Below are 12,058 nucleotides of genomic sequence, written 5' to 3'. Positions count from 1 at the left end.
TGGAACATTATTGGAGAATCTAGGCCTAGCCGAAAAAAAAGCTCTTACAGACTCCATGCAGCTCTAGGGTATATTCCCAGGCATTCATTGATGTAAGAAGACTTGCTATTCACTATCCTAGGGGACGAAAAATGGTTCCAGAATTACAACAGAGCCGCATCCAGCCCTGATTTGAACCATTGGTTGTCGCCAATCGATGTAAACAGACATGACACCATGACAAAAGGCCAGTGCCATACGCAAGGCATGACGAGGTCGCTCCCGAGTCAAGGCTTGGCAAATAAATTTCCTTAATAGGATATCGGTCAAATTTACCCCTTGCTTCGTAAACCGTATCTGGGCGCGTGCCAAGAGAGGGCTGAAGTGTTGCCTATTCTGGAAAGTCTCGGCGCGGGCCATGAGCCTCAACTTGAAGGATTCAGGCCATAAACTTGAAGTCAGGGTTGTAATAGCCAACTTGTCTTTGCTAGGAAATAGGCGGCGAGCTTGTCGATCGTTGCAGCGACGGCGAAGCCAACCTTGTACAGTAAAGCGGATCGACATCTTCTCCAATGAAGCATTGGAGCTTATTACATGGTATATGATTCGTTCGAGTTCTCGAAAACCGTAGTCAAAGCCGCCAGTCTCCGTCCCAGGCTGCAAGTTACAAGTTTCCGTGGAAGGAGAGATACAGTTTCTGAACGTTATTGTCTCATGAATTCCTGTTTGTAACAATTACAAGAGGTATATCTCTCATGTATTCGGAGAGGTATCCGACTGTTGTTCGCATAACTCACCGTGGCATATACGCATGCTCAACCGTTTCAACCGACAATCGATAGTAACCATGTAGTATCACTCGGGAATTTATCATAGAAGCCAATGGAAAAGCGAGTTACTAGAGTTCCTTTCACAAGAGACCAGAACAACCACCCAGCTCAGCACAAGCTCGCCTTAAACTTGGGACACCTCCGCGGGAAGCTGTATTTATATAGGACTTAACCGTTTTATCATTGAAGGGCGATGGAGAGACAGACAATTGGAGAGTATGCAGCAAGCTATGGTCATCTAGCATGTCCTTGTCCAGGTCGAAGCATGAGTCGTGTTGCAATGCCGCCGACTAGGTAAATGTCGATCATCCTCTGTCAAGGTCTAGCGTCCTGGGGAGGAAGCAAGATTCGGAGAAGAATACCGCGAGCTTTAGACCTTGAACTCCAATTCCAACGATGCATTCACACACTTGGAATTTAAATTCAACTGCCAAGCATTCAAGCTCTCAGAGCTTACAGGACCTGACACAATGCTGAGAAGGAGCGAATACCTTTCCATGGTTAAGGTGAGGTGTTCCCTTAAGCCCTCATCACTGTCAAGTCTGTATAATACGATCGACGAATCCTTGCATCCTCGATATTCCCCGCACACTATCTTAGCCACACCCCCTGTATGTGTATTCCTTCAGGATGACAACGTCCCGTCATCACTCGCTTTCTCCAGATATTGGCTGACCGGGTGGCGCCGTTGGAGATAGTTAAACGTCATTATACTGCCTGTGTTTGGCTTAGGGGCGTGGATCAAAGACTGTCATGGAACCTGGATTAGGTTTCGGAGCCAAGAGAATTAGAACAATCACCGCAGCCGTTGAGTTGTTTCGGAAGTTTATCCAGAGAACTGTAGTCTGATTGTCAGTATATAAAGTCTGCCATATCCTGATCGAGTCGTGCTTCTCCGTTTCAAACAGCTCCATCAACACTAGTAACCCAACCTCTAGCGCTTCACATAAACCCCTTATCCTTTCATTACTAGCCATGTCTTCCAAAGATGACAAGATTCTCTATGATGAAGATGACGGCACCATAGAAGACATCAACATCGTACCTACAGAAGACCTCCCGACCAAACTCGCGGACAGCGTCGCCTATGGCCCAGGAGGTGTCCGGGGCGTTGTACAGTCACACTTTGTCTTTGGAGCTGCTTTTCTCGCCTCCCTAGGTGGCTTCTCTTTTGGATACGACCAAGGCGTCATTTCAATCATCAATGTTATGCCTCAGTTCCATAATGTCTTTCCTAGGGCAGCCTCTGGCTTTGGGAAGGGCTTCATGACTGGTATGCTGGAGTTTGGAGCTTTCTTGGGTTGTTTCTTCATGCCCTGGATGGCTGATAAGATCTCCCGAAAGAAGGCTCTGGCTGTTGTCGTTGTCATATTTAATATCGGTGCTGTACTTCAAACTGCTGCTGTTAACTATGAGATGCTTGTTCTCGGTCGCACAGTCGGTGGGATAGGGGTTGGTACTCTTGCATTGGTAAGACTCAAACCCATATAGCTTAAGAGCAATGATTAATTCCTTTCCAGGGCGCGCCTCTTTATATCTCTGAAATCTCACCCCCTAATCTACGGGGCACTCTTCTCGTTCTCGAATCTATATCTATTTGCGCCGGCGTTGTTGTTTCGTTCTATATCACCTATGGAACTCGTCACTTGGAAGGCGAGATCGCTTTTCGTCTTCCCCTTGGCCTCCAAATGGTCTCTGCAACAATCGTCGGGGTTGGAATTCTCTTCTTCCCTTACTCGCCTAGATGGCTTGCACTTGCTGGACGCACAGACGATGCTCTCAGCAATCTATCTCGCATGCGTCGTCTTCCCCCTGACGACTCTAGAGTTCTTACCGAGTATCAAGGCATCATCGCCGAGGCGCAATTCCAGAGAACCGTGCTTGAGCGCCGCCACCCTGGTAAACACGGGTTCAAGCTTGAAGTCTTGACTTGGCTTGACCTGTTCAGCCCTAAGACCTGGCGAAGAACTGCCGTGGGCTGTGGGATACTTTTCTTCCAACAATTCAGCGGAATCAATGCCTTTATTTACTACGCTCCAACTCTTTTCCAGTCTCTTGGCCAGTCTGAGGAGATGTCTCTCACTATGTCTGGTATCTTTAATGTTCTTCAGCTGATTGCAGTTGGTATCTGTTTCTTTATCATAGATCGAGTTGGCCGTCGCCCTCTAGCTATCTTCGGTGGTGTTGGAGGTGCTGTTTCGTGGGGAATCATGGCTATCCTTGTTGGCATCTTCTCCCACGACTGGAAGGCCAACGCAGCTGCTGGTTGGGGATGTGTCGCTATGGCCTTCATATTCATTTTATGTTACGGAGTGTCATACTCACCCCTCGGCTGGGCTCTACCATCAGAAGTCTTTCCCAGTGCGACTCGGTCGAAGGGCGTAGCCCTGTCAACTGCAACCTGCTGGGTTTGTAACTTTATTGTTGGTAAGTCTTATATAGTCCTTTCTTATAAGAAGTCCCGCTGATCGATATACACAGGTGTTATTACTCCTCCTATGCTCGAGTCAATTGGATTCGGTACATATGTCTTTTACGGATCCTGGTGCGCCATTGCTGCTGCCTGGGCATACTTCCTTGTCCCTGAGACTAAGGGCAGATCTCTAGAGGAGATGGACCAAGTATTTGGAGACAACAGCGGTCAAGAGGAGAAGGAGATTTTGAAAGTAACTGCTGCACAGGCCAGAAGTGCGGGCAACCCTGTTCATCATGTATAGTTTGTTTCTTTGCCTTTGTATGCGTATGCATAGTAAATCAGAAATTTGGCCCAGACGTGAGATATCCATGGTGATCATCAGGAAATAAAATCGTGCTAGAGCTGATCCAGAGTCACAGGCTAAAATAGTCAAAAAGGGGGGAATTGCGAAACCTTTATGACCAAACTTACTCTGGCAAAATTATGCTCTAGTCAAAACTACATATCGACTTGTTGACATGAAGTGACAATGAAAGACTGGCAGTATAGCTGGTTGCTAGTACCAATCAATTTCTCTAGTTAAAGTAGACCTTCTACATTCCCTACCTCATATCCCATTCTCTATGACCGTAAACATCCCAATAACCCGAACACCGAAATGCAAATTTCTTTTTAGTTTTAAGCAACCCATTTACGAGCGTTTAAGAAGAGCTGGAACCAAGGACCATATTGTCCCCACTCGGCCAGCTGGCGCTCAGGCTTCCATGAGCCAACGTCGGCCATGATGGTACGCTCAGGGTGAGGCATCATGGCGACAACACGGCCGTCCTTGCTCTGCACACCTGCAATACCCTGGGGGCTGCCGTTGGGGTTGAAGGGGTATCTCTCTGTGACGGAGCCGTAGTTGTCGACATAGCGGAAGGGAATAAGACCTGAGTCGTTGACGGACTGCAAGTCGTTGGCAGAAGAGAAAGCCGCTCGGCCCTCACCATGAGAAACGACGATGGGGAACGAGGAACCGCTCATGCCGCTGAAGAAGACGGAGTTCTGGGACTTGTCTTCGATGGTCACCATCGAGTATCGGCCCTCGAATTGTGTGCTGGCGTTTTCAACTGGATAGGGTTAGCATTTGTTGCCGCGAATACAAGCAGAATGACATACCGAATGTTGGCCAGTGCTCGGCTCCAGGAATCAACTCCTTGACTATAGATTGTTAGTATGATTTAAAGACCAACGAACGAGGAATGAACTCACGTCGAGTCAACATCTGACAACCGTTGCAAACACCTAGTGAGAAGGTATCAGGACGCTTGAAGAAAGCCTCAAACGTCTTGCGAGCGCCGTCGTGCATGAGGATAGACTGAGCCCAGCCGTTACCAGCACCGAGAACGTCACTATCGAATGTTAGTATCATTCCAAGAAGGAGCACATTCCAACACGAATGTCAGTAATGGGTGTACTTACCCATACGAGAAACCACCGCAGGCAGCAAGACCTCGGAATCCGTCCAGAGAGAAGCCGTCCAGGATGTCAGACATGTGAACATCAACAGCATCAAAGCCAGCAGCTCGGAAGGCAAAGGCCATCTCGGCGTGACCATTGACACCTTGCTCTCGAAGAATGGCAACTGTGTGATATTAGCATATACCCTAATTGTTCAGTATTCTATGATCTTACCTCTGGGCTTGTACACCAGGCTCTTGATGCTCGTGAGAGCTGGAAGGCTGACATCAGCAGGGTCAAACTTGAGCTTGTAGTGTAGACCGGGATCCCTGTTGTCTTGGATAGCCACGAACTCGGACTGGGCGCACTCAGGGTTGTCTCGGAGCTTCTGCATCTCGTAAGAAGTGCTAGTCCACCACTGTTGGATCTTGGCACGCTCCAGGTCGACGATGGTCTTCGACCTGTACTTGACAAGGAGGGATTGCTTGCTAGTAGGGCGAACATAGCCAATAGTCTTGATAAGACCATGAGGAGGACCACATGTAGCAAAGCACCTCTTGAACTTGATCTCGTCACCTCGGCGGATCTGGAAGACAGCTCCCAACTCTTCGTTGAAGAGGGCGTCGAGCACCTTGTCCTCAGACTCAGCAAGGCCGTCAAGAGAGATGTCAGCGCCACATCGACCAGCAAACATCATCTCGGCAACCGTTGTGAGCAGACCGCCATCAGATCGATCGTGGTATGCGAGGACAATATCCTCCTGATGAAGCTGCCACAAAGCATCAAAGAAGTCGCGGATGATCTGGACATCACGAACATCGGGAGATTCGTTACCAATCTGACCGAGTGTCTGAGCAAGAGCGGAACCACCCATAGCACGGAAACCCTGAGCAAGATCAACAAAGACCAGGACGGACTCGCCAACTTCCTCAACACGGCGAAGCTGGGGGGTCCATGTGCTGCGGACATCTTCGACCAAGCTGAAGGCTGAAATGACCAGTGAGACAGGAGCAGTGACAGTCTGAGACTCAGAGGTCTCCTTGTCCTTCCAGGAGGCCTTCATGGAAAGAGAGTCCTTTCCGACAGGAATAGAAACACCAAGTTGAGGGCAGAGCTCCATGCCGATAGCCTGAACAGCATCGTAAAGAGCCGCACCTTCGCCAGGGTGACCAACAGCGGCCATCCAGTTGGCTGAGAGCTTAACGCGCTTGAGATCACCGTTGACGGGACCAGGCTTGATGTCAGCTGCACCAAGGTTCATCAAACTCTCGACAACTGCCATACGAGCAGATGCGGCAGCCGAAATGAGAGCAAGGTTAGGCTTCTCGCCCATGGCCATAGCCTCGCCACGTCGCTTCTTGTCATCAAGACTGAAGCTAGTAAGGGTGACGGCGACATCTGCAACTGGAGTCTGCCAAGGACCAACAAGCTGGTCTCGAACAGACAAACCGCCAACAGTACGGTCACCGATAGTGATGAGGAAGTTCTTTGACCCAACAGAGGGGAGATTGAAAACCAACTCTGTAGCTTTAGTGACCAAATCGCCAATGTCAGAGCTGCCACAGTGCTCGGTGAGACTCTCGACAGCGTCAAAGGGACGAAGGTTCTTCTCGACACGTTGGACGTCCTTGGAGATTCGTCTTCCAGGAGGGAAGAGAACATCCATGGGAAGGTTGATGGGATCGACGGGAGGCTGAATCGTAGGCTCACGATCGGTGAGAACGAGCTTTAAAACACCGCTCTCATCCTTGGTAACGGCTGTTCCGACAACAGAGAAGCCACATCGCTCTCGTCGGCAGATGCTAGTGAAGCGGTTGAGACCATCCCTGTTGACGAGAAGAACATATCGTTCCTGAGCCTCGTTACACCAGATTTGGAGAGGAGACATAGAGTTATCGGCGCTCTCAACCTGTCGAAGCTCGAATTTGCCTCCAAAACCGGCATCTTTCACAAGCTCAGGAAGAGCGTTTGAGAGACCGCCAGCACCAACATCGTGGATGAAGGCAATTGGACTCTCTGGCCCAAGGGCGACGCAGGTGTTGATGACCATCTGGGCTCGTCGCTCCATCTCGGGGTTTCCACGCTGAACACTGTCAAAGTCAAGATCCGCTGTGGCGTCGCTGCCAGTGTTGGAGGAGGCAGCACCACCACCAAGACCAATCAGCATAGCAGGACCGCCCAGTACAATGACATGGGCACCCTCTTCAACGTGGCTCTCTTCCTTGAGAGCATGTTGGGGTCGGACGCTACCAATACCACCAGCAATCATGATCGGCTTGTGGTATCCTCTGTACTCAGGAGTGTCGGATTCGGCCTCGTTGGTGAGAAGAGTTCTGAAAGTACCGGTCAGGGCAGGACGGCCAAATTCGTTATTGAAGCGAGCAGAGCCAATAGGGGCCTCCAACATGATGTCAAGACTGGAGGCGTAGTGAGAAGGACGTCCAATATCAAGCTCCCAAGGCCTCTTGTTGCCAGGAATCAAGAGATCGGAAACCCAGAAACCGGCAAGACCAGCTTTGGGAGAAGAGCCACGTCCAACAGCGCCCTCATCTCGAATCTCACCACCGCTTCCGGTTGCGGCACCGGGAAAGGGGGAGATGGCAGTGGGATGGTTGTGAGTTTCAACTTTGATGAGAGGTTGAACAACCTCGCGAGTGAGCTTCCAGCTTCCGGTAGAATAGTCTGGAGCCCAGTAGTTACCTTCGTCACCGGAAAGGCTGCAAGTGGATGTTAGCAAACAAGCCCGAATACCTGATCCCCAACCAGAATTTATTTGTATAACCAGGACTTACACGGCCGCGTTATCAGAATAGGCGCTGATGACATATTCGGGGTTTGATTTATGGGTGTTTTTAATCATGCTGAATAAACTGTTCTCCTGGCTGACACCATCAATTGTCCACGAAGCATTGAAGACATGATGTCGGCAGTGCTCAGAGTTGACCTGAGCAAACATGAACAGCTCAACGTCGTTCTACTGAAATCAGTATTTGATTTTCAACGTCAGACTTATGAGTCATACAGGAGATCGACCAAGAGCAGTGTACTGCTTAACCAAGTACTCCATGTTGGGTTGGTCGAGACCAAGCCCAGCCTGTTTGTTATGGTCCTGGAGAGCGGCCAAGGGACCACGCTCGTCGGAAAAGATGTCAACGATGACGAGAGGGTTTCGAGCACCATGAGCGAACATGGTATCGAGGGCTGGTGGAGAAAGGCTGAAGAATTCTGTCATGCGATCATGCAGGATGTCCCGGAAACTCAAATCCTCCTCTCCCTTGAAGCCATCCTCGAGTTCGATATGGATGACTCGACCTCGTTCGATGCGGTTAACGGACTTCAGATCGCAGACCAGGGCGATGCTGGTAGCTTTGGAGCTCCACGGGGAAACGTTCCGGGGGCTGACGTAGATATCGATGGCCTTCTTATCGTCGCCGGTTGAGGGAGCGTTTGTAGGCTGCTCAATGGCCTCGAGGATCTTCTTAATGCTGCCGAGAACGGCGGCATCCTCAGTCTCGAGGTCGAGGTAGTATTGCCAGGAGCCCGTGAGCTTAGCAACCTTGACGGGGCTCTGATCATTGATGCGCTGCACGAGCTTCTGGACTTCAGAAGCCGTGTAGCACGACTCGCCGATCAGGACGTGGTGCATGGTGGATGGATTTGCGAGTTCAAAGCAAGATACGCCTTGACGCTTGTACGCCGACGTCCTGTAACAGGAAGAAAAAAAAATTGGCGGGGTTCCGATAAAGGTGGGATGTCCGGATGCGGGGCAATGTTTCTCCGCTCTCAAGCCGATGATTGTCTTTCGATGCAGCTCTACCTCCACCAGCTGGAAATCCAGTCGCGGAATGCTTTTTTGAATTCTAGCGCCAAATTTTATCGGTCAACCTTATCGCGACATGCTCGAAGCTTTGCAAGTGCCGTCATCGCGGGGCAATCGCGGGTCTGCGGGGACTCTTGGAGCTCTCTGCTTTGGCCTTTGAAGTTTTGAGTTGAGAGTATCGAGTCTGTGCAAAGGGCAAATTCGGCGTAAATGAGGTCGTGATAATACTTGTTTATGTATATTCTTCTAAACCTGTAGAGCTAATATAGCGTGTTGCATTGAATGAATGTAACTAGTAATGCATACCCTACCTAGATAATAAAACCCATATACCTATCCTACCCGTGACCATTTTAGGAGGCCCCAGGCATAGCGAGCTTTGGAGAACGGATGACATGGAACGTGTACCTTACGAAAACCAAAACCGTCTAGTAACTATAATCTCCATAACTTCGTAATTCCAGGGCCTGGCCTGTCAGATTCGGCATATTATAAGTTGTCCAGCAACAACAGAATCGCCTTCTGGCATATGTTTCTGGCTTATTAATAACGAAATATGAAAACAGGTCACCCGGCACTCCAAGGTAGAATAGGTTAAAAGTTGTTGCCAAGGTTTCACTTCAGAGAGACATCATGCTTATAGCTTACTTTCAGCGAAGGACCTAAACTGCCTGATCATTTTAGAATTTTCTTGAGTCGTCTTTCAGAGCCGAGTCAGTTTGATTGCTGCGAAATTGCGGCAATCTGTTGTGGCTGGGCAACGTTTTCGTTAACAAAGGCTTAGAAGCACCAGGATCGATGAGGACAATGACTTTCATACGGTTGCCGGAGAAAACCTGTCTTACTTGTATCAGGGTAAGACATGGATGTTTAGTTCTAGCGGACACATCTGAGACATGGAGATTGTGGAATTTAGGCAATCCCGAAAACAAACTCATTTATCTAGATTACTGTATTCCCACTAATCACTTTAAGCCTCAGATTTGAGATGGTTCAAATAGTGTGTGAAACAAGTTCGCCGTTTGTTACTGGCTACTCTGCTGCCACGAACATGTGTCGAGAGTCCGAGAAAAACCATAAGCAAAAGGCGCAGTGGCAGAGTGGTCTAATGCGATAGACTAGAAATCTATTCTCTTCGGAGGCGTCTGTTCGAATCAGGCCTGCGTCGCTTTAATAACTTTTTGACCTTTTATTTCATTTTTAAGTACATTAAAGAAGAGATACTATACTTGTGACCTTTTTCTCTTATTATGTAGATTAGGGCGCTGTATTGATTTATTGATTATAGGGTAGCCCCGAGTAAGACTAAAGGAACTTACACCATCACTAAGTTAGTGTGGCCCTCACGCTAGATACGTAGTCACTTATTCAAAGGATTTCAGTTTACATGACTCGACTGGGTGAGTAAATATAGGTACATGTGCAAAAACGCAATGTTCTCTGGAAGCTGGATATATGGACCGTTGGAGACTTGTTGTCGAGTCTGAATTTGAACAGTTTCAACCCCTTCTAATACACTACCTGCTACCTCTTGTCAAGTTTTCAACCGGTATCCTACTCCTTATTGATATTAATTCTTCGCAACATATTAACGGCTCTACAGAGGCAATCCTGCATAGACTGTCTGGGACAAATCTCCACGAGGAATGGCGAAGAGCAGATCCAGCACTTATGCTTGAAGTAAGTAAATAGAGTTGAACTATTGAGCGGCTACAAAGCGGGTGCACCGAAGCTCTCTCGGCGGCGCCAAATTTCTATCAAATATAGTCTATCCGGCTGATAGCCCCGAGCTGTCGATGTCTGGCCTCTTATATTTATCAATAGCTTACACCAACTACCAATTTTGGCAGGGCCGAGACTCATGAAGCTCCCATGAGCCTGGTGCATGGCACGACGGCTTAGAGAAGGAAACGATTGAAAATGAATTGACATTTAGGAAGAAGAGAGTTTGCACGAAGCTACCAATAGTGCCTTGCAAATTTCATGGCTTGATTTGTAATAAGTCAATCGCCACATGGAAAGAATGTAATTGTTAACGGGAAAGGCTTTGCTTCTGACCGACGCAATGGATTCGGGCAGAAGAAGGCAAGATCGCCCCGAGACACGAGCAAGATCGTGATGTGCAATATGGTCATTGTGGCGATTGAGACAAATTCTGATGTCTCGCTGAGAAACACAAGGAAACAATAATGGCTAAAACGGAAATGTCTCTCAACACCACAGCGAATGGAAATGGTTAACCTGACGATCACGTTCCTTTGACCAACTTCAATCTATTGATTAGTGATGAAATCGGCATTATTCGACGTCATCGATTAATGATGTGTTCTAAGGATGAATCCATCTTGTGATTGGGAGTCATCGATCATTGAAATTCGTTCGGACTATCGTTTATGTCAACAATTTGTTGGTAAGGAATCTTTTCGGAAGCCTCCTTGTTAAGTGTCAAGATACAGTTTTTGTAATTCTTCCTGGCCTAATTCTTGACCAATCGCTTTCTTCTGTTATATCAACAAACTCTTTACATGACGCCTCATATCGAATGAAAGCGAAATGTCAGAAGAGAGAAAGCCGCAACTGGTTAGATTGACCAGGCTTGGCATCCAGGCCTGACGCAAACCTTAATCCAAAGCAACTCTAAAGAACGGATTGAGGGGAGACGCTTACAGTCCAGATCACGAATAAGCGCACGCGGTGCCTGGTGATGTTGGTGCTCCCCTTAAGGTCCTGCAGTAGACAATATGTGGCGTGTGTGGCGCCTGGGGCTTGCACGCTTTCACCTAAGACAAACGCAAAAAGATGGGCGACCCCCTGACCCACACGATCTACGCCTAAGATCTCTATCCCGATCGGTGCGGCACGTTCCAGTCGATAGCCCCAATAGTATAGATCCCAGCTCTCTACGTGAGACATGGCCCAATCACGACTCGGCGCATGCAGGCCCATCCAGGGCGACATTTTTCGGACCTGACAGCCCGCACAACGAGGGCTGGCAACGATCGCCACATAGGTCTCCCAGGAGCAAGATGTGCTCCTAGCTTAATGACGACATTCCTGGCTCGTCCAGAACGTCCTGGGAATATGGATTGGGAATGCGGACTTGTGGGCGAGAACAGCCTACCGTGGAGACCGGCCCTGTGAACTATGGCAACTCTAATGGCAACGAAAACAGATAGGCCGATAAGAGCGATGAGAGCCACACGATGCAGTGTAGCCGTACCGGCTGATCGTGTATCTCTTAAGTTCTTATAAACGACCAGGATGCCTCGGAATGAAACTTGAAAGCCTCACACGGACTCTCTCCAACACCAAACTAATTTGCTAGCTGCGTCTCCGACGACAACTTACATCATGTTGTTGTCACGGGGGCTGCTAGCCTCTACACTCCTTCTCGCCGTCAAGGCACAAGATGGTATCGACCAAGCCGCAGTCAACATTGCCACAGGATTTGCGGAGACTCTCATTCAACATGCTTACACTACTCTCAACGGAGATTCAGGAGGTGCTGGTGATGCTGGAAATGGTGGAAATCAGGGCCAAGCTTTCGATGCGACTTTACTCGACAAGCCT

The 12,058-nt window shown here is 48.8% G+C and overlaps 2 protein-coding genes and 1 non-coding gene across 3 annotated transcripts; 2 read left to right on the top strand and 1 right to left on the bottom strand.

The window, feature by feature from the left end:
• Window positions 1-1,784: 1,784 nt before the first annotated feature.
• Window positions 1,785-3,526, top strand: BKA55DRAFT_686803 (general substrate transporter; the record flags this gene model as incomplete). Its single annotated transcript, XM_046198982.1, has 3 exons — window positions 1,785-2,279; window positions 2,330-3,236; window positions 3,291-3,526. 3 exons carry the CDS (start codon window positions 1,785-1,787, stop codon window positions 3,524-3,526), a joined length of 1,638 nt encoding a protein of 545 aa, XP_046053101.1.
• Window positions 3,527-3,605: 79 nt separating this feature from the next.
• On the bottom strand, window positions 3,606-8,461 carry BKA55DRAFT_560729 (CobB/CobQ-like glutamine amidotransferase domain-containing protein). Its single transcript, XM_046192111.1, has 7 exons — window positions 7,691-8,461; window positions 7,461-7,642; window positions 4,903-7,385; window positions 4,690-4,852; window positions 4,480-4,619; window positions 4,387-4,428; window positions 3,606-4,337 (listed from the first exon to the last, which is right to left on the bottom strand). The coding sequence occupies exons 1-7, from the start codon at window positions 8,312-8,314 to the stop codon at window positions 3,904-3,906; spliced, it is 4,068 nt and encodes a 1,355-aa protein (XP_046053100.1). The 5' UTR covers window positions 8,315-8,461; the 3' UTR covers window positions 3,606-3,903.
• A 1,113-nt stretch (window positions 8,462-9,574) lies between these two features.
• BKA55DRAFT_t84 lies at window positions 9,575-9,656 on the top strand. The gene has a single exon. It is a non-coding gene; the product is annotated as a tRNA-Ser (tRNA).
• The last annotated feature ends 2,402 nt before the right edge of the window (window positions 9,657-12,058 follow it).

This window comes from Fusarium redolens (genome assembly GCF_020744475.1).
Source record: "Fusarium redolens strain MPI-CAGE-AT-0023 chromosome Unknown BKA55scaffold_4, whole genome shotgun sequence".
Lineage (NCBI taxonomy): Eukaryota > Fungi > Ascomycota > Sordariomycetes > Hypocreales > Nectriaceae > Fusarium > Fusarium redolens.
The sequence above is the reverse complement of the archived record's forward strand: the minus strand, read 5'-3'. Positions and strand labels throughout refer to the sequence as shown.

Coding starts and splice junctions, on each gene's coding strand:
- BKA55DRAFT_560729 (XM_046192111.1), bottom strand. CDS start 8,314: ATGCACCACGTCCTGATCGGCGAGTCGTGCTACACGGCTTCTGAAGTC. Junction 7,386..7,460: donor TATTCTGATAACGCGGCCGT/GTAAGTCCTGGT, acceptor ATCCACTTGCAG/CCTTTCCGGTGACGAAGGTA. Junction 4,338..4,386: donor CGAGCACTGGCCAACATTCG/GTATGTCATTCT, acceptor AACCCTATCCAG/TTGAAAACGCCAGCACACAA.